This window comes from Ursus americanus, chromosome 15 (assembly GCF_024610735.1).
Source record: "Ursus americanus isolate L20-20 chromosome 15, mUrsAme1.1.p, whole genome shotgun sequence".
NCBI classification, from domain to species: Eukaryota; Metazoa; Chordata; class Mammalia; order Carnivora; family Ursidae; genus Ursus; species Ursus americanus.
The window spans coordinates 35,617,348-35,639,353 of NC_142141.1; the positions used below are offsets into that span (position 1 = coordinate 35,617,348).

The 22,006-nt window shown below is 44.2% G+C and overlaps 1 protein-coding gene across 3 annotated transcripts in view; it reads left to right on the forward strand.

Annotated features, from left to right (window-relative positions):
* The window catches only part of LIFR (LIF receptor subunit alpha), a 74,481-nt gene extending 55,039 nt beyond the window's left edge, over nucleotides 1-19,442 (forward strand). For 2 of the 3 annotated variants that reach the window (XM_045787300.2, XM_045787301.2), the window contains exons 13-20: nucleotides 632-845; nucleotides 3,087-3,266; nucleotides 4,372-4,473; nucleotides 5,050-5,217; nucleotides 8,887-9,048; nucleotides 10,162-10,255; nucleotides 11,835-11,913; nucleotides 12,293-19,442. In XM_045787300.2, the coding sequence (XP_045643256.1) occupies nucleotides 632-845; nucleotides 3,087-3,266; nucleotides 4,372-4,473; nucleotides 5,050-5,217; nucleotides 8,887-9,048; nucleotides 10,162-10,255; nucleotides 11,835-11,913; nucleotides 12,293-12,916 (1,623 nt within the window). In that variant the 3' untranslated portion in view covers nucleotides 12,917-19,442. The remainder of the gene's footprint in view (nucleotides 1-631; nucleotides 846-3,086; nucleotides 3,267-4,371; nucleotides 4,474-5,049; nucleotides 5,218-8,886; nucleotides 9,049-10,161; nucleotides 10,256-11,834; nucleotides 11,914-12,292) is intronic. The other variant, XM_045787302.2, reaches the window with a different exon arrangement.
* The last annotated feature ends 2,564 nt before the right edge of the window (nucleotides 19,443-22,006 follow it).

Consider the following 22,006-nt stretch of genomic DNA (forward strand, 5'->3'; position numbering starts at 1 on the left):
TAGAAAAACAACTTGAAGAAAATACCAAAACGTAAGAGTATCTAAGAGATGGAAATAAGGGAGCATTTTACAATTTTGGTTTTTTTTGTTTTTTTTTTGTATCATTTCCAAATTTTCTGGTAATGGGCATGTACTATTTTGAAAAAATAATAAATATTTTTTTAAAACTATGATGCCATATTTTTTTTAAGTTTTATTTATTTAAGTGTTCTCTACCAGTATGGGGCTCACACTCATGACCCTGAGATCAAGAGTCACATGTTCCGCTGAGCCAGCCAGGCACCCCGGTGCCGTAATTTTTTATGTTTTGTTTGGTAGAGCAGTCGTTCCTGTTACTTTTTTCTTTGCTTCTGAAAAATGTGAGGCTGAAGGCTGGTTTGTATTTACCTAATTTTTAAATTGCTGTGTGCTCTTTGCTTACGGTAAGTACAGTCTTTCTTCAGCTGACTTCCCTGATTTCTCCTGGCCTCAGTGCCTTTAAGTCTGTGTTTGACATTGTTAACAACTCCCTCGATTCTGATGTTACCTTGTCATGATTGAGCGGTGCCTGGTTTAGACTTGATGGTCTCGCCTCATCCCCCGGCCGGTTTTGCCGGTTTCTTGACAGAATTTCTTTTTCTGTTTCTCATAGCCTTTACCCATTAATGAAGCAAATGGGAAAATACTTTCCTATAATGTATCATGTTCACTCGATGAGGAGACACAGTCCCTTTCTGAGATCCCTGATCCCCAACACAAGGCAGAACTACAACTTGATAAAAACGACTACATCATCAGTGTGGTGGCAAAAAATTCCGTCGGCTCGTCGCCGCCTTCTAAGATAGCTAGTATGGAGATCCCAAACGGTGAGTCCTTAAGGTAACGTGGGATATAAGAACAGGAGGTTAAAGCGAAACATTTTAAAGGTGTTCGCGCACTTTTGCAAGGTGAACTCTCTTCTCATATCCCCTGCTGCTGCTGGTCCGTAAAGAGGCACAAACCGATTAATGTCCAGAATTCATCGCGCGACAGCAGTCGCTAGTCACCAGTGAGGACTCCGAACCCCTGCGCTGGTGGATAAAAGGGTGTGCGCCCGGTTACTTCAGTGCATGACGCTGCAGAGCTGTGGCGCGAACAGTGCTCGGAGCAAGAAATGCTTCAGCCCTTCATTTAAGGACCGTTTCCATACATCTCTCCCACGACCGCGGGAGCTGATGCTCTATCAGCGGGCTTTTTTACAGACTGTCAGGCAGGAAAAAAAAATACGTATTTTTAATGGCAGTTTTGTTGATAAGATATTCTTTATTAATAGGAATCCTTTATTGATAAGAAATTCTTCTTGAAGTCTAAATTAGATCTTCAGTATAAGCTTTAAAAAGTCACGGTGGTGCAATTTTCAAGATAATGTAGTGCCTTTCTTTAAATGTTACGGATTAGCAGTAATCCATAATATTTCACCTGTAGCCACTTCTGCCTCTTTTCTCAGTTCATTCCTCTTCCAGGTCATTCCCTGCTCCCCCCACCTCCTTTGCCATCCTGCCCCAATATGGGAGCGCCTGTCTATGACCACCCGCTCCTAAAGGAAGAAAAGTTGGTTGGTCCAGTTAGGGTCCTCCAAGTATCTTTTCAACCCTTGATTGAGGCCGTTTCTTACTGCTTGTTGCTTAGCTGGTTCTTGGCTTTGTTGCAGTCGACTGTAGGGGAATTAGGAGGAAGGACGAGGGAAAGCACCACACATTTCAGACACATGGAACCCAGCCCCGAGAGCAGCATGCATCAGAGGGGAGCGGTCGTCAGGCAGAGGTGTGACGGCAGAAAGAAAAGGAGGGAGAGGAGAAGAGAGAACACCCTTAAGAAGATAGCCTTCTGATTCATATTCTGCATTTTGTTGCTTTATAATGATAGGCAATAGCTATGTTGTCTTTTCATTCAGCTGTATTCCTGCCTTTTCCATGTGGCCTTCAGAAGGTAGTAATTTACAGAACTAACAATGGTCTAGCATCAGCTCCTAGAGAGTTACGGAAGCCTCAGAAGAAAGCATTGTTCCTTGAGGATTTCCTGAGAGGGAGGCCCTGCGGCCTCAGAGCGGGTTCATGCTGTGGGGTTTTAATTACATTGAGCCCAAACACTCTTACGTCCAAGGTCTCCTGAGTTCTAAGCCAAATTATTGTCTTGTGTTAGGTAGTAATTGCTTTATGAATATAATTTTTTTTTTTTCAAAAAACCTTTCTGTGGCTTTTTACTAAAAACCCTTGTATAGAATTCGGTTATGGAAATAACTTTTCTCCTGTTACTGTGGGACATTCCCTCTCCCTTTGGGCCTAACCTACCCAGTCCTCACCCCCAGCCCTGGGCCCCCGTCATCCCTAGGCCGAGATCTGGCAGGAAACAGAAGCTCGGCACAGCCCCCTTCCCGCCAACCTCTGCACCTCACCCCTCTATCCTGTGTAGGCTTTGCCCTCCCTGTGCGCGCACTGGCCTTTCCATCCCACAGCTTTTGGTCCCTCTGTGTCAACCAATTTGTCCATTCCTCTGCCTGTCTCCAGAAGCCCCTTCTGCCCACCCATAGGCTTAAGAGGAAGAGAGGGCTGGTCCATCTCCTTGTTCACCACACGTTATCATGCTCCTACTCTGTAGGTCTGGCCCTGGGGCTGGGGTTACAGGCATAGGTCCCTGTCTGCTCTCATGGAGCTCACATCTGTCGTGGGCGAGGAGAGGCAAGATTGGGACTGTCCACTCGTGCTCTTCACCTGCCTGCCGCCTGCGCTGCTACCCCCCTCCAGTGCCCGTGTGCCCTCCGCCCTGTCCCGCCTGGCCCTGACCTTCACACCCCGACCTGCTGCTGCGTCCCCACCTGTCCTAGGTGCCCTTTCATTACTTTTTCCAGCTTCTGAGTTTATCTGTATATACAGGTAATTACCTTTTTATAACAAAAGTAACACTTTTGTAAAGAGCAACACTTCTAAACTTTGCTGGAGGTTTATCTAGTTTGAGCACTCTTAAAATTTCTGTCCGGTGAAGCAATTTAACTTCTGCCCATTTTCATGAGATTTACCTTTTATTACTGTTTTTAATACAAGTAACATGTACTTTTTTCCTTGTTGAAGATGATCTCAAAGTAGAGGAGGCTGTCGGAATGGGAAATGGAATTCTCCTCACTTGGAATTACGATCCCAATATGACCTGTGACTATGTTATTAAATGGTGTAACTCATCTCGGTCTGAACCCTGCCTTATGGACTGGAAAAAAGTCCCTTCAAACAGCACTGAAACTGTAATAGAATCTGGTAAGATGAACTCATGCCTCTCAGTGCAAGTTGTTAAAAAATATTTTTAAAAGAGCAGTACACAGTGTGACCGGGTATAATGAGTGATCATTTCCCCCTTACCACTGGGGTGGGTGTGAAGTGGTTTGACCTTTCTGGAAAGTGCTTTGTAGCAGTGTGCATGTGAAAGGGTTCTGTCTTCTGCTGTAGTAATTGCAACAACATGGAGGAATGCTCCTGAAGAAAGAAGACCACGAAGGGGCACCTGGGTGGCTCAGTCAGTTAAGCGTCTGCCTTCAGCTCCGGTCCTGATCCCAGGGTTCTGGGATCGAGCCCCACATCAGGCTCCCTGCTCAGCGGGGAACCTGCTTCTCCCTCTCCCTCTGCCGCTCCCCCTGCTTATGCTCTCTCTGTCTCTCTGTCAGATAAATAAATAAAATCTTAAAAAAAAAAAAAAAAAGACCACGAAGCCCTGAGCACTGTTGTCTCACCCTTCGTCCTTTGCCATTGTTGCCTAAGCGTAGGTTACTGGGCAGTTCCGAGAACAAAGGCCTTGCTCCCGTCACCAGTGATGTAGGCCAGGGGGCACCCGTGTGGCAGGGGGCAGGGTGGGGGCGGGGAGTGACAGTTCCCAGTGCCTGACTGTTGACAAGCCAGGAGTCTTCTAAGGAGCTGCTTTTGATAGGAGCAGCCTAAAGTTCAGCCGTGAGGAGTTTGTAGTAACCTGCAGGCTACGCCGGCCTGGTCCTGGATATTCCAGCCCTCTTTCCACCATCGTTGTTCCCTCTGGGTAGCTGATAGTGTTTCGTGCCTCTGCCCTTGGGAATTCTGGAACCTGCGGCCTCGGTAGTGTTGCTCCTCGAGGTCGTTCCTCTGTCCTGGTTCTCCTCACGTTGAGGTGAAGCTCAGGAGAACGAGCAGCTGCTGCTAACTCTCTCCCAGGAGCCAGTGCTCCTCGCTTACTCGTCTCAGCACCAAGCGCTGAAGACGAGTCCCACCCACTAGCTTGCTCCAGGTTTAAAATGAGCTTTGGAAATGTCAGAATAAGTGGTTATCAGTTTGGTATTTCTAAAATAGACGTTCATAGTAATGCGTACTTACGAAAGTTCATTGTTTCATCCCGTAGATCAGTTTCGACCGGGTGTAAGATACAGTTTTTTTCTGTATGGCTGCAGAAATCAAGGATATCAGTTATTACGTTCTATAATTGGATATATAGAAGAACTGGGTAAGTTAAATGGGTCGGTTTTCTTAGAGTCCAAGGTACCATGAGAATTTAGAAATCAATAGCAGTTGCAAGATTGAATTCTAAAAATAGACTGAATTGAGATGTTCAGTTCAAGGAGGGAAAAGTAATTTGTATGATAAATTTAAAATTACTTGTGATTACTTAATCTTCATTTCTTTGATGTTTATATTTGACAATTTTGCTGTTGTCACTGAGAAAACAAAGTCTTCACTTTGTCAGAAAGACTTAATTTGCACTTAAACATGTTTAGTAAAACCATGAACTTCAAGACCGTGTCCCGAGGGGAGCACAGTTCCACGTGGGGGGCCGCCTGCCGAGGCTGCAGCCAGGCTTCCCCGGTGCGATGTTGTGAGACGCCCCGGTGTCTCTAGTCGTTAGCGTGCAAGCTTCACAGGAGCAGCGCCTGTGATGGTATCTCTCACCGTGTGACCAAATAGAGAGTAAAGTTCTAATTCCAGATTCAGTGATTTTTGAGGCTAGAACTCCCATTCAGTGTTGATGTCTTACTCTGTATCCGTGAACTCGCCTTCAGCTGTGGACGTTTTGCTTTCACAGCTCCGATCGTTGCGCCAAATTTTACTGTGGAGGATACATCTGCAGATTCGATATTAGTGAAATGGGAAGATATTCCTGTGGAGGAGCTCAGAGGCTTTTTAAGAGGATATTTATTTTACTTTGAAAAAGGAGAGAGAGACACATCTAAAATAAGGGGTTTGGAATCTGGTAAGTCACTTACTGCAGTGAGAATAGTATTTAAAATCCTAGACGTTCTCATTAACCACACAAAAATAAATAAATAAAAATTAAAAACAAAAACGAAAATGAAGTGCTATTGAGTAATGTAATACTGGTTTCCAAAACCGAGAAATAGGTAAATGAAAATGTATGAATATGAGAATTTTAGGATTTTAGTATGTGATAAACGACATGTACCATCTTTCATTTATTCTTTAGACTTTGATGATATAAGCCCCGTAGGACAGAGACCATCTGCTAGCAATCTTGTATGATGCATAACATAGCATCTTACAAAGGTTATTAAAAAAAAGTCTTTCTGTAATTCTAATAATGGAGGAGAAAAGCTCAGGAACCCAAAGAAGGGCTCCGGAGTCTCTGCAGTTACCTGACAAAGAGCCGTCCACACTGTTCGCCGTGGCCTTGGTGAGCTGGCGAGCTTAACAGACTTGACTAGGGACATGTGCATCCGTTAGATCTTTAAAAGTACAGTCAGTCCGTGCCATTCGGTGAGCGTATGTCCAAAGACCATTGAGAATTTTCAAATATACAGAAATGTTTATGCAGACTTCTGGCTTCTCCCTAAACTATATTTCTGTTGGGTGTCAGATGTTTCCTATTCATAGCCACATAACACAAGCATATCATCTTTTCAGTTTGAGAGCTCTCATTTCCCTTAATGACCTCTCCTCAGAAAAAAGCCATTTTAGTTATTTAATGCCTGTCCAACAAGTGGAGAACAGCAGTGCCCATGGAGATGCCGGCCGGGCATTAGCTCAGGCACTTCCCAGGGCAGCCGCATTAGATGTGCGCCTCCCCTACACTACTAAGGTCTGCGTTTCCTGAACCTTCGCAGTGGCCTGTGAATGAGAAGAACCCTACATATAAAGTTCTACAAATATCCAGAGTCTAGTGAAATTTTTCTCAAACGTTCAGAAATTTTACACTTGTACAAGTTAAAATTCAAGCATCTAGATCTTTCCATTTAGACATGGTGGATTGGTCTCTAAAGTTAAAGAAGACAAAAAAAAGCATAAAGCCACAAAAACAAAGAGAACCAGACAGGCAACAGAATACCAAATTTGGACATTTTTGGGGCTGATGGGAGTGGGACAGATGACCTGGAGGATGGAGGATGGTGAATTCAGGTGGACATTCAGGCTTCAGTGGGAAATAATTGACTCAGCCTCTGGGCCAGGATTGGAGGCAGGTGGTTAGGATGGGTATGGGCTGAACAGTGAGGGCTCACTGGAAGTCTGTGAGGAACAGTGAGAACCCCCAAGTCCTACACTGACTTCATGCAGCTAATATGAATGCCCACTCTCCTGCCTGAAGACAAGGGGTTTATTCTTTGGAGAAACTGAACCAGAGGGCCTCCAAAGAGGGGGACACCTAGTGAACAGTGTGACCTTCCCTGCTCTGCCTTCCTCTAATAGGAAACTAATAGGACATCTTCACCTAGGACTATTTCCCTAGACGAGATTAGAGGATCTTTCTTTGGAAAAAGGAAATGGTTCCTGAGGAAAGACACAAAAGGTGCTGATATTAGGGGGCTATCCCAGTGAAAGGCCAGAAATTGACATGGTCATTGCCCCACTGGTGGTAAGAGAAGGCCACCAACCACTAAGCTCCACCCATTCCTGGTGACCTTCCAGTGGCTCACTCTTAACTGTGACTAGCAGCCAGGGATAACCAGATGGTTGAGAAAGGGGGAACAGAAACCAGAAGAAATTACAGAGAACAGATTCAGTGTAGGGAAACAAATTTAAAACAGGAAACAAAACTATCCTCGCATAGTTGAGATACACTGTATTTATTGAAAGGACCTGATGTTATTAAAAAAAGAACAGAAGATAGGTAAGAACTCATCAAAATTAAAAATGTGATCAAAGAAAATTTTAAAGAATTAAATAGAAGATAGGGAAATTAAATGGGAGATACAGAAATTCTTCCCCAAAATAGACAAATGCAGAGGAGAAAACTTGAAGTAAAAAGATGAGGAAGTTGGAGTACAGGGAGACCTGTGCTGTCATGCTTCACGGGAGTTCTGTTGAGGGGTGGGGGGAATGGAAGGGAATTACCAAAGAATGAGTGTAGGAATACTTCCCAAAAAAAGACCAGGATACACAGTAAAAGCACCCATTTAGTACGCAGTAAGATAAATAGAAAAAAAATCTACAAGGTAGGTTGTCATGAATTTCCCGAGCACCTGATACATAAAGAATAAGTCCCAGAAACAGAAAAGTCGCTCAGGTGCACGGCCGCAGGAATGAAAGGGGCCTTGGACTTCTCAACACAGCAGATGCTGGAAGATAGCACAGCTATGTCTCCAAGACACTGAGCGAAAATCCTTTTCAACCTAAAAGTCTGTGCTAGGTCAGTGGCAGCCATTGTGAGAGCAGAATGAAGGCATTTTCAGACTCTAGAGCTGCAGATACTTCCTTCCCTGAGTCCCCTTCGCAGGTGGTGGTTCTAGAATGGTGGGTCAGCCTGAGGAAGCAGGTGGGACAGGGCGGTCCAGGAGGGCGGGAGCTGGGAAGGCCTCTGTCTAGAGCAGATACCTGGGGAGGGAGCCCTGAGGGGACGTGGGCTGCGGATGGGCGGCCAGTCAGGGCACTGGGATGTTGTTGCGTCGGGCCGTGTGGAAAATGGCATTGAATATTCACAGGAGGATGTGGGAGGAATTAGGAATTGGTACATCAAGGAAATGAGGGAAAAACGTCATTAAAACAGCAGAAAAATAAGAAGGGAAACATGAGCAGGGATCCATACTTACATGATCACGGTAACATCGACACTGAATTTCCCAAACGCTGCGGTATGTCTGTGTGAGTGATGTGGGATGGGAGGGAGAGGGGGTGCCGAGAACCAAAGCTTCCCCTTCTCCGTAGGCCATGCATACATAACGTCTGAAAGGTTTAAACCCTGGCACTGCCAGTGTTTCTTTCAGAAAACGGAAGTAAATACCCCGAGAACAGACCACGTGGTTGGCAGGGCAGGTGCGAGCAGGGAGCTACTGCTCTGTGTTGGCCGCTTGGTACTGTTCAGTTTCTCCAACTACCGTCTTCCATTATTTTGATTAAGACTTTAAAACAATAGTTTAAACAATTCTTCGTACTTCTTTTGAAATGATTCAAAGGCTTCCTGGCTAGCGGCTCATTCGAGAACTCCGGCGCGCTGCCTCTCTTGCCCAGCTGCTCGGAGCGAGCATGTAGCGAGGTGCGCTCTTCTCCCTCGGGTCTCACTCCGCTCAGGCAGGACGGGCCCTAGTTACGGCGACCCTGCCCCAGCGGGGGGTGCTGCGCCCACATGCCCTGGGGAAGAGAAGGGACTTTTACTGATTATCTGCCACATGCCAGGATTATTCTAGAGAATGTATGAAAACGTCACACAGCCCGGGGAGGTAAGCATGATCGTCTGTTTCACGCTTAGAGAAACTCAAGTTCAGAGTAATTTCAATATTACGGCCAGACCACGTGGCTACTAACTGGCAGAGATGGGACTTGAACATGGGTCTGGCTGACTCCAGAGGCCCCGGCCTTGAGGGTGGCCAGCAACCTCTCACTTGAGAGTGGTGTGAGTGGAACAGGGGTGAATAACTAGGTCTTTAAAAAATGGTGTAGAGATGGGTAATAGTAATCTTCCCTTGAAAAATAGGTCGGTCTGACATAAAGGTTAAGAATATTACTGACCTGTCCCAGAAGACACTGAGAATTGCTGCTCTTCAGGGTAAAACAAGTTACCACCTGGTCTTGCGAGCCTATACAGATGGCGGCATGGGCCCGGAGAAGAGCATGTTTGTGGTGACGAAGGAAAATTGTAAGTCTGTTACTGCCGTTGGGGTTCTTTCTGTACTTCAACGCATAAGGTTTTAGCAAGTTTTGTTTATGTAGGAATCCCCTTTTTTAAACTTTCATGTGTTGCATGTTTATAGCGGGTGGCCAGCAGTGTGAGAAGGCCACGGGACGACTTCATGTTTATTCCTGTCAGTTATTTGAAGCTATTTCCTAAGAGTACTTAAGAAATTTATGCATGAAGGATACATCTTAAGTCCGGAGTTCTATGTTCATGTTGAATCTATATAAAGCTGACCCACTTTAACTTTTTTTTTTTAAAGATTTTATTTATTTGAGAGAGCAGGTGTGTAGGGGGAGGGGCAGAGGGAGAGGGAAAGAAAGAATCTCAAGCAGACTCCCCACTGAGCTGGGAGCCCGATGTGGGGCTCGATCTCACAACCCCGAGATCATGACCTGAGCCGAAATCAAGAGTCGGACCCTCATCTGACTGAGCCACCCGGGTGCTCCCCACTTGAACGTTTTTTTGCCCTATTCTAAATGTGATTTTTAACATATTGAGGGAGGAGTGAAAGAAATATCCTTTAAAAAACTGTAAACCCCGGCATTCACAAATTTGAGATGGAGAGTCGGGAAGATGGGCTTGACTGTCCGCAGTGAAGAGCTTGAGTTGGATCGTGGCATATTGTCTAGCCCCAAGTTGGACTTCACACACACTCTTAAAAAAAGCACCACGAGGAGATGGTTCTCGGCTGGGGGAGGTTCTGCCTCCTAGGGGATGCTTGGCAATGGCTGGTGACAGTTTTGGATCTCAGAACTGTGGGGCGCTACTGGGTGGGTAGAAGCCCAGGGATGCTGCCAACCTTCCTGCAGTGCGCAGGGTAGCCCCGCACACAAGGAAGAAGAACCCGGTCTCACCTGTCAGTAGCGCTCAGCCCGGTTCTAAAGAATTTAAGTATTAGTGTAAAAATTATTAAAATGCTTGAAGGTCATATTTTAATAGTTTTTCAGTGTCCCTGGAGCAGTTAGGATTTTTTTTTCTTTAATCTGTCAACTTAAGCATCTTCTAATATGAATTTACAGTGTACGTGCTGCTTAAAATAGTGATTTGAATATATCCAATATTCTCTTTTTGCAGCTGTGGGATTAATTATTGCCATTCTCATCCCAGTGGCGGTGGCTGTCATTGTGGGAGTGGTAACGAGTATCCTTTGCTATCGGAAACGAGAATGGTAATGGTACCCGCGTTTCCTCTTCCTGTTGTGTTCTGAAGAGCATGACTGTTCAGTTCATGAGTGAAGAAATAAGTACTTGGTTGAAACTAGTTGACAAAAAATGTTGGCTTAGTCTGAATTAATATTGGTCTTAATATTAAGAATTATTGAAAGGTTTTTAAAGTAATGAAGTAAAAGTTAAATTTTTTCCTGCTGTATTAATGATTTAAAATAATAGATGTACTAAAAATACTTACAGGCATAAATAGGGCAATAGCTATATGCCAGATTAATGATGAGGATCACACTTGTCCTGATGACCTATTTAGAAAATATTGTCATTTATTCATTTATTTAGCAAATATGAATGCCTCCTCCCGCGTGAAGAGTGATCCTTGTAGACGTAGAGCATAGTGGGGAAAGGTGGACATTAAACCCGTAGTCATCAGTAAATACGTGCTTACAAAGTGTGTGTACCCGGAAGGTCACTGGGCACCATGAGGGGAGTAACAGGGGAACCGTGTCACTGAGGTGGTTGACCACGTCTTCCCTGTGGGAGCTCCGTTTGAGCAGAGTCCCACCAGGTGAGGAGAGGAGACGGAGTGTTCCAGGGAGAGAGAATAGCTCCTGTGAGGGCCCAGGAATTGGAACGAGCTTGGTCATCAAGAGACAGTGAGAAGAACTGTGTGTCTGAGTGAAGCTAGAGAGGCAGGAGGTCAGGTGAGGTCCTGAGGGGAGGTGGTGAGCCGGGACTCAGTGGGAGAGAATACCTCACGGTCAGCTGCCAGGAGCTGTCCTGGGCCGGGCTTGGGGCAGACGGCAGTGTTCACGCATAGATGGCCCTCACTGGCATTAAAAATGCCCTCCTTTACACCAAAGAGGAGAATGTATTCTAGTAATCCTGGCTTATGAGTTAACGTAATAATAGTTTAGAACCATAGAATACCCTGTTTTGGTGACCATATTCTCATTACCAAAAATCACATTTTAAAAATGATTTTAATACAAAAGGTTAAAAAAAATGCTAGGGCATTTCAGACTTAGATTAACAAAGTTTTTTTTTTTCTGCAGGAATTTCAAATACTAAACTTTTTAACAGCTGTACATATGACATGGCACTGAGCAAATCTCCTTTTTGTTTGCATTTCAGTTTTGCTCATGAAAAATGAGCTCTGGTTTTCCCCTTAGAGTCCAGACCCCGTTAGGAGCCGTGGAGATAATGCAAATACGCTCCCGAAGTGCCGGACCTGCGTGGTCCCGTCCGCACTGTGGACATTCAGTTAGACGAGCAGTGCCTCTGTGGTACTTCTGACCTGAGAGCACAGTCACCATTTGAATCCTTTGCTTTCCGTTTTCATAGGATTCATAAGCTGTTCTAGAAATAGAAGTACTGCTGTAGTTTCCAGATAGGAGCCTCTGAGTGGGTTGTACAGGAGCTTAGTGAATGGTCACACGAGAAATGATCTGGCATTGTTGTCTCAGACGTTCACCGAGGCATCCTGTTAAGTGTCAGAATAAGCCCAGTGATTTGCTAACTTGTTTGTTGTCTGATTGGTAATCATATATATTAAATGTACTTAATCATCTTTATTTAAAGGATTAAAGAAACCTTCTACCCTGATATTCCAAATCCAGAAAACTGTAAAGCTCTACAGTTTCAAAAGAGTGTCTGTGAGGTAATCCCTTCCTTTCTTATGTTTATCTTTTAGTACTGGCTTCCTTTTTTTTTAGTCTTTTGTGAGAAGTTTTTAACATGCGACTATCATCCAGCGGGAATGTACTGAGCAAAGAGCATCTTTAACATGTGCTGAACTGCTGCACTGATGAACCTTAGCGTGTTTTTACTATGCTCTCTTTTCCACTGCTGTTGATAGCCGGGGACGTATCGATATGTGACAAAGTAACTGTGTTCTACTGCGCACTACAGAACAGTAGAGGCACATTTTAATAAGTAGCTGTGCGAAAACTACGTCAGATAATGCCGCTTTTTGTGGGAAGGGCATTGTGGCAGCTGTTAGCGCTCTTCTTAATGATTGCTTTATAATTTGTTTCTAGGGGAACAGTGCTCTCAAGACATTGGAAATGAATCCTTGTACCCCAAATAATGTTGAGGTTCTGGAAACTCGCTCAGCACTTCCGAAAATAGAAGACACAGAAATAATCTCTCCCGTAGCCGAGCGCCCAGAAGAAAGCTCTGATGCAGAACCCGAGAACCACGTGGTCGTGTCCTACTGCCCCCCTGTCATTGAGGAGGAAACGCCGAACCCGGGCGCGGATGAGGCCGGAGGGACCTCTCAGGTCGTTTACATTGATATCCAGTCTATGTACCAGCCTCAGGCGAAACCAGAGGAGGAACAAGAAAACGACCCTGTGGGGGGCGCCGGCTATAAGCCACAAATGCACCTGCCCGTCCCTGCTGCCGTGGAAGACCTCGCCGCAGAGGACGACTTCGATAAAAGTGCAGGCTACAGACCTCAGGCAGATGTAACTACTTGGAACTTAGTATCTCCAGACTCTCCCCGATCCACAGACAGCAACAGTGAAATTGTCTCTTTCGGAAGCCCCTGCTCCATTAACTCCCGACAATTTTTGATTCCTCCTAAAGATGAAGACTCTCCGAAATCGAATGGGGGCGGGTGGTCCTTTACAAACTTCTTTCAGAACAAACCCAACGACTAACAGTCACCGTGTCACTTCAGTCTGCCATCTCAGCAAGCTCTCCGTCCTGGCGTTCCCGGGCCAGCACTGGGCATCTTGGAGGGATCCTGTGAAGTATTGTTAGCAAGGGGGACCTCACTGCGCGCAAGTCACACTCCCAAGTGTTCATGTGCTTTTAATGTAGTCTCACAGCCCAAGCAGAGAACTCAGAAATTCAGTCCATGCAACTCAAGTTTGGAAGCGATCTGTGATTGGAGCCAAAGAATTCTCTCGTGCTCTACCTTCGGGAAGCACTTCATGGCTAATACTGTCCGGTCCGTCCATGCAAAACGAATCCCCAGGCACGTGTTCTGTTCTGCTAATGGTTTTCTTGTACGGATACTTTATGGAATTGCAAGCCAACTTACAGGCGCGGGAGAAAAATGTCGAACTAACATGATGTTTGTTTGCCTGACACTTGCTCCATTCGAGATGAAAACCAAGCACAGATTTCAAAACTTTCAACATTAGTCTCCTCTATCCACAGCACTTACAAAAAATTAATATAATTTCTGATGTAGTGACAGCTATTTAGTGTTTTGTTTGATAAAGTATGCTGATTTCTGTGCCTACTGTATAATGGTTATCAAACAGTTTTCTCAGGGGTACAAACTTTGAAAATGAGCGTGACACTGACCAGCCCAAATTAGGATCATGTCTGGCTTTAGGAGGTTTTGCAAACCTTTCCCTTACTCTGTAGCTTGCATGCAAACTTCCCTATTGCCGTTGGTTACCCTGATATTTAAAACCGAAATTTGTAAGACTGGAGATCTGAGTTTTGGGTTTTTTTTTTTTTTAAATCTGTTTTTTTTTGTGTGTGTGACACAGTGTCAGTTTTATAAAGACAGGAGCAAATCCAATATTACCGATAAACCTAGAAGTGCAGTGATTGACTATCTGAACTCACTGCATTCCCTCTGTGTGCAGTTCTGAGTGGCTGCAGGGCCCCCCGAGAGCGCCATGTCGCAGAGCCCCGGTCCCCTGGGCAGTGGTGATCTTTGACACCTCATAGCGAAGGTTCCTCCTGATCAGGCATTTTGGCAGCTTCTCCTTGTGAGATGATCGTCAGTCTAGACTATTTGATCCAGTCCTCAAATTTTTAAATCTAAAACTAAAAAGACAATGCTTCCTATGGGAACAGTTCCTCAAGGGCTGTTCCGCACAAAGTCTGTGAGACTCCGTGGGTGTCTTCACAGCCTCGTCTGCCCGGCCTACGTGATGTCTAGAATGAATGTGGTTTTTGGAAAAGCGGAGTGAAAAACTAAAAAGCGTATCTTACATTTCCCCTACCCCCAGGTCATCTATATATTTTGTCTTTTGATAGTTAAGGCAAAGTACCAGAAAAATTGAAATATCCGAATACATCGAGATGTGCCTGGTTTTGTTTTGTTTTGTTTTTTCTTTTTTTAATCATCTGAGGTTCTGTGATTATAATGGATTTTTTTTTCTAGGTCCTCATGTTTCTTTGTAAAAACCATGTCATGGAAAAAAGCCACAGGGTGACAAGGGGCAAAATCCATTTGGGTACTCTGTGAATCCTGATTTTAATTGCTAGAATTCAACTTCATGAAATATGGACACATGGAATGAAACAGAGCTAACGACGTATGCATTTAGTGTATGTTAAAACCATGTAATAGCTCCTAGAGATTTTCAGCCATGAAAGATGTCTCCAGCCAGAGCCGTCCCTGACCGTTTGCTGCTCTCATTTATCCTCTTGAGCTCCTCTCCTCAGCTTGCACCCCGGACACTCAGACCTGGGGCTGCCCGTGTTCCCTGCCGAAGCTTGTCCTTTCCGTCCCCCTCCTGTCCCCAGCTCCTGCCTCGTTCCCCATTAAAACCAGTGGATCCTGTACTTCATCTCTTTAGGATAAGTGTTGGCTAAGGTGAAAGTTGGTCTGAGCTACACTAAACTGAGAACGGGGAAAAGGCCAGAAGCGACTGCTGGATCTCTGCCATCAGTATATGTGCATTGCAGCTGTGGCCATCTGGATCGGTGCCCTTTCTAACCTATATAATGACTCATCTACTTGGCTCACAGTGAATGTCACTGGGCTCTTGAGTCCTTTCACCCTCGCCAAGACTCTGGTGCTTTGCCTGCACGAGGAAGGGTCAGAGTGCAGCCCACCTCTCCCCTGGCGCTGGAGTTCCGTGCACAGTGATCGCGGGGTGGATGGGAAGCGGAGCAACTGTTAACTGGGCAAGCTCTTTATAACCTGCCATGTGTCCCGAAGTATGTGGTTTAGGGCTGAGCCAAAGCAGGAGTGAAACGGAACTAATGATGTATGCGTTTAGTCATTACCGCCCCGCCCCCGCCGCCCTACCTGGGCATGTGCGGCAGCCTAACACGGAGAGAAGACACTGCCCTTTGTCACATATCCGGTTGCTTGTGGCACTGGAGACCCTGGGAGATGTGCACTGCTTGTCAATGCCGGGACCGTGCTCAAGTGTGAAAAGCAGTCTTGCCGTTGGTCCTGCTCTGTCCAGCCGTTTTAGCTCCTCTCCCTGGGGGAGGGGAAACTAAAGGCTAGTCGGAAGGGGGGGCTAGATGTGTTCCCTTCAGCCCTTCCTGACAGGCAAAATAATTGGGAGATCCCTCTTTCCTCAACTAAGGCCTAGTCATTGGTTAGAAAACTCTTAAGAATCTGAACTCAGTTATGCCCCACTATGTCTGCTTAATAGTCGTCCATATTAGGACACATTTTCCTATCCCGTACAAGCCAGTTCACTTACAAACCAGTTTCAGGTCAAGCTTCCCTTGTGAGGAATGGCGATTCTGGTGGTCATCATGACTGCATTTCTCTTGTGAGTGGCCCTCCTAGATAAACAGTATGTAGTATAAACATATTCTTAGAAGACTTAGCTAGAATTTCGACACTAGATAGAGCTCGTACGTTATGTACTGCATGGATCAGTACCCATATCCAGTTGAAATCATCAGCGTGTGGAACTGTAGAAGCCTGGATTGGAGATTGTGGCCCTGGGTATCCGGATGGTTGTGTGTTCATGTGCTTAGGTGATAGAGATGCTGTGTTCCTACAGCTTAGACTCTGAAGCAGCCATTCACGGGAAGGGTTAAGGGCAAAAGGATCAGCCTCGTTTTCCATACCAGCATTACTTTTCGCGGCTCATGGATCTGAAGGACTGGATCTAGAACATCGAGTACTATTGCGCTGAGAAACTGTGGTAAAAGTCTCACTGTTCAAGCTCCAGGCAACTTGTATTCTTGTTGGAAATCATTAGTCCTGTAATTTGTCCTCATACAGTCCATGTAAAAACATGACAGTCCTTTCTGCATTTGAATAATTAGATGTAGGTTAGTGAAGGAGACTAGGGAATGTTTTCTTCCAAGAGGAATTTGAAATCAGTTTTATGGCATTTTGAAATTAAAGTACTCCCTAACATAGCAAAATGCAGAAAATGTTATCTCAAATTTTTTGACTGCTCAAGCACATAATCTGATAAGACTTTTTTTTTTTTTTTGTATTTACTCTAGAGCAATTTTTACTGTTTTCTGTTTTGAACCATTTAAAATTTGCATACCTTTTATAAAATGCCCTTTTTTCTTATCTGGAAAGTCTATCTGGAAAGTCTTATCTGGAAAGGCATCCCAGAAGTCCATTGTGAGATCATTAGCTAATTTCAAAACAACTAAACAACTAGGTACATGGTGGAAATTCAACGAGTGATTGTTTATTGACTTGAGTCCCATTCCAGAATGTGTACATTAAATGGTTTCACGAAGGGTGGTTTGTACCAGCATCTAGCCTGTGTAGACCCAAGACTATTGGCTGAAAGATTCAGATCTACTCAGGGTAGCTCCAGTTCGAGCGAAAACTTGGGACAGACTCGGGCGAAGCCTCGCTAGATCTCCTCTCCCTGCCTCATTGCGAGGTTCTGTAGCGTCTTTTTGTTTGATGGGTACAAACCTTGGGATGCGTTTGTACCAACCAGCATTGTTCCAGCAAACCAACAAGACATTGGTGTGTGAGCTTAACTATTAATAGAAGGACTCCTTCATTCTCTTGATAAACTACTTCTTCAGAGCATTTATTTTAAATTGGTATTTCCCGCTGAAACAAAATTCCATGGTATCCTGCCCGTCTTACCTTTTATATCCAGAAGAAAATTTTTCACAGAAAATGATTTTCTAAACTTACTGGAAATGCTTCCTTTAGACATGAGCTTAGAATATCATTGGAAATCACTTGGAGTAAAGGTGGTCTGTTTATGTCTGATTATGTACCCGGGCTATTAATATTTAAACCTCTTATTTTCGATAGAATGGTGAGATTTTTATTTTCAGTTTGTGCTTTGTCTTAACTATTACATGATCATATTCATGCCAGTCATAATACGAGTGAGCTATTTTTAATGCCTGTATGGAGGATTAAGAACAGCATTCAGTTAATTGATATGTCAGGCTTTATTGTGTGTGGTCAAATTCCACGGGATGTGATTTTATCTAGAATATATTCAAATTCTTACAATTATGATACTGAGTTATGACAGGTTTGTTATTTTTAACCATGAGTAGTGCTTGTTTCTCCCTGTATTAAGAATGTTAATATTTTGGATTATAAGTGTCCAAGTTGTAGACAGAATTTACCTATGCAAGATAGACTCTGTGCAACATTTTTATGAAAATTTAAAGTAGTGTTTTAAGAGGGGAACCTTCTGAATGTTTTCATCTACAAGTGCCTAGCTGAAGAACCATAGAAACAATAAATTCAAAATCTCTCAAATAAGTAAGCTATCACTGATTGAATATTAACCAAATACAAAACAGTAATAACTTACATTACTTTTTGATTGCTATAACTGAACGCCCTAAAAACTTAGAGACGTGATGGGAGAAATGAGTATTTCATTGATAAGGAAATTAATTTGTGTTACATTTACATATATTTTCTAAGATTTCCTTTGCAGTAGCCACTCAGAACTTTAAAAAGCCAAACAGCGAACAACATAGATCTTACGCTGCCCTTAAGCCAAAAATACTTGGTATACCTGGTTGAATGGCTTATTTAAATGTATTGAATTTCCTTACACATTTAAAATGTACTTCCCTTCAGAATTATTCCATTTTAAAAATGGGTCACTTTCAATTTCTGAACTTACTGTTCCTCCTAAACATTCCATTATATTAGAAAGATTTATAGGTGGTAATAACAATTTTCACTGAAACATGGACAAGTTAGCTGTTAGGTTTAACATTAGTCTATTGGCAATTGATCATAGAAAACAATACTAAATAATGATTTTCGTTAAAAAATTTCAAATATTCAGCCCCCAGTTTGGTTCCAAAACTTTTTCCTGTTATTTATGATACACCCTTCTATTTAATTTTTTCCTTCCGACATAATGTTTTGGGAAAAGGTGACTATGTTATGAATAGTTGAAGACAAAACACAATAAGAAACCCCTACTCAGTTCGTCGTTGTGGAGGGCGGGTACTCTGTGCCGCCTGGGCATCTGTGCGTTCCTATGATGTTCTCAGAAAGGAGCCTGGCTTCTCCTTCAATACATTTCAATTCAGAATTGCTTGAAAAAGATTGGCCTGGATAGAAAGACATCCAAAATTTGAGATGGTACCACCTTACAAGCATGTCCAAAGGTTGAAAATCATTTAAAAATACTCAACTATCCCAAAGCAATGTGTTGCCGTTTCTTCTCTCTCACTAGTTGGCCTCAAGCCAGAGGTCGTCTTCATGTTTAGGAAATTGCCATTTTTTTACTCTCAAAATTGCATTATAGTGAATTACTGTTTACAAAATACACATACTGTGAACAGACAGAAGTTTTTGTCTTTTATAAGGTTGTCTGTAGAATGAGTGTCTTTTTAAAAGGGCTGTTATATGTTAAATATTTTCAGTTTTGTTTTTTTTTATAAATACTAGTAACTGTTTACTAATTTTGTTTGGTCAGGTGTGTGCCAATGTAGCTGAAAGATAGGGAGAAACTGCACGTCCACAACTGGTCCCGTTTTCGTTTCTTGAAAAGTTACCACTACAGACTTTTTTTTTTTAACCCGAATTATCATTTGTGATGTTCTGTACCTAAAATGATGCTTAATCGTCGTATAAGGAAACCTTTAAATACACACATAGAGGAAGCAAAGTATAGATTGCAGTATATTGGTGTGATTCAGTCTGATTCCCAGAATTCCGAGTTTAATGTGGAATAGAACAACTCCACTTAACAGAGATGACAACTGAAGTATTTCCTGCCTTGTGAAAATTTGGAGATTATGTTGCTGTTAGAATGGAAAATTTGAACAGTTTATATCATCATATAATTTCAGAATTTAGTTTCCATATCTTTTGGAGAACATGGTTATATTAAGAACATAGAATATAAGTAACCTATTACTAAGACACCTTAAACATAAAACTAGTATGCTTGGCTGTTAACTCTAAAGATGTTATGTTTGTTTTTAAAATGCATGTATTTAACAATTTTATCATAGTATTGTCATGGAAAAATAAATATATTTTCTTACAACTTACACTGATGGATTTGGGCATTACTGTTGTTTTTTCTCCTGTTTTAAGCGCTTAGGAAAAAGTAGCCTCTGCTTTGTTATTGTTAATACTTCTGTTAATTCTCATAAGAATTATGGTGGTTTATGAAGCAATCACACAGGGCTCTAACTAAATTTTTAATACTTTTATACATTGGTATGCCATTGACAGAATCTTCCATATGTTCTACTAAATCTATATTCCGTGTCCCAGAGAAGTTAGCATAGAAATAATCAAAAAGTGGGAATCCAACATCATAAAACAAAAAATGAGTACTGGTCCTGAAGGTATGTTTTTTATTTTGTGGGTTTTTTTTTTTTTTAAGATTTTTATCTATCTGACAGAGACAGCCACCGAGAAAGGGAACACAAACAGGAGGAGTGAGTGTATGGTTTTTAATTTTTTTCCTCTGAAGACAACCTAAACATTTCTGGAGATTCTGGGAATATAACAAAATCAGTTTAATTTCAAGTCCCTGAATTTGGAAACACAGTCATTAATTCAGCAAAACCTCAGTAATTTTAAAGTATGAAGTGATCGTAAGTAGCATTTCTTAAGGGGAGAAATTAAGTCTTCAGTCCTGTGGAGCCTGTGCTTTACCCAGAGTCAGGACTAAAATGTGAATGGGCTACAATTTAACCTGAAGAAACTGTAGACCAATCTGGAATTAGTTGTGAAGCACATGTTCAAATTTAAGGCCTAGAAAAGCACATACATATGATCTGTCCTCTGGGGAGGTGTCCATGCATAATTTGTTTCCCAGATGGTGGATTCTGGAGCCAAAATGTATAGACCATCCACCCCAGGAACTTTGAAAAGGTCAGAAGGAGAGGAATGGTAGAAGTATTAGGGGAAAGGAAAGGAGAGCTGTATGAATTTGTTCTTTATGGTATTCAGCGTCACTAAAATGTTAGTTTACAAACTCAAGTTCTTTACAAAAGAGCTGTGTAAGAATTAGGTTTGAATGGCCTATAAATTTGATCCATTACCCTTCCCCTGGAGTGACTAACAGAAAAATGGAATTACGAGTATTTATTCAGTCTCTGGGAACCAGCGAAGTTGATTTAACAAGACCGGTCTTGAACTGATTTGGATTAAGTTGGAGTGGATTTTATCCCGGAGTGATTCGCCTCAGATTAAAGAGGCAGGAAGAGCTTCTGAGGAGGACTCCGGTAAGAACCGGGAGGAGGAAGCCGTGTTAGGGGAGTGCGAGCGCAGTGCACCGGCCGCTCCTCCGTCCCCGCAACTTGCCAAAGGCGAGACGAGCAGAGGCCCAGCTCAGAGGGAATCGGTCTCCCCAGGCCCAGCGCTTTCTCACTGCCATGGAAACATGTCTTCGCTGCAGACAGCCTTCCAAGGCTGGAGCCAGGCCTCAGCTTCCTGTCCCTGGACGTGCTCCCACACACCCTCGCTCACCTTGCGCGGGGCGGGCTCTGATTCCAGAGGCCAGGCCAGGGCCGGAAGCAGCGAGCAGCGAGACCCCGCACCCTCCCAATCCCAGATCGCCCGGGAACCAGCCGCCAACAGCACACACCCTGCACAAATGGGCCTGGAGTCCAATCTTCTGTTCCGTCGGTGGCTCCTTGCCTTTGCTGTGGCGGCAGATGGGGGGTGGGGGGGATTTCCAGTGAGGCCAGGTGGCTGCCCCCTTACCCGGGCAGCGCGGGCCTGGCTCCCGGCCACCTTCACCACCTAGTCCGCACCCCCCACCCAACCCCGCCCCAGGGAGTCGGCCAACCTCTCAGTCTCCTCGGCTCAAAATGGTGGGGCTTGAGGACCTCTTTTTGCAAAGGGTTGGGAGGATTCCGGATAGTGTATGCGACGCTCCCAACAGGGTAGATGTGGCGTTGTTACCCGTGCCTCTGCCCTTCCAGAAACCTCAGGAATGCCTATGGCTTTCTGACCAGCACCTTCCAGGTGTAAATACCTTAAACTCGGGTCAGATGCACCTGAGGTCACATCCCACGGTCACCCAGACGGGTGTTCCATGGCAAGAGCCTGTTCCACCCTCTGACATGCTGGACTCGACCTCTCTTCAGCTGGTAACCTTCTCCACCCTCACGTCTCAGGCTAAGCATGGCTGGCTCAGAGAAGTCTCTCCCAGTGCCTCAGCACCCCCACCTCTCCGTGCACCCCGCCTCCGTGCAGCTCCCCCCACCTCTCCAAGCACCGAGCACAATTCTAACGCTTTCTTTGACACAGAAATTGAGGGGCATCTCGGTTACGCTGCAGCCACAGGACAAGTGCCTGGTACGGATTCTTGAACTAACTGGACCTTGAAAAGCCAACGCATGGCTTACTGTCCCTGGGTGTAAGAACTCCCTTATCGCACAGAGAGGTGGTCCCCCTGGGGACCGGTGTCCAGCCACGGAAAGACAAGGGATCCTCGCTGACCCGCATGCCTCAGACAAGGAACGGAGGCTCCCTGTGGTGGCCTGGGACGCTCCTTCCCAGGTCGGCGGGGGGAGGCTTCGTTCACCCGAGGGGCGCAAGGATTCGTTGCCTGCAGTTACGCTTTGCTCTCCCTCAAGGAAATTGCCTTGATCCT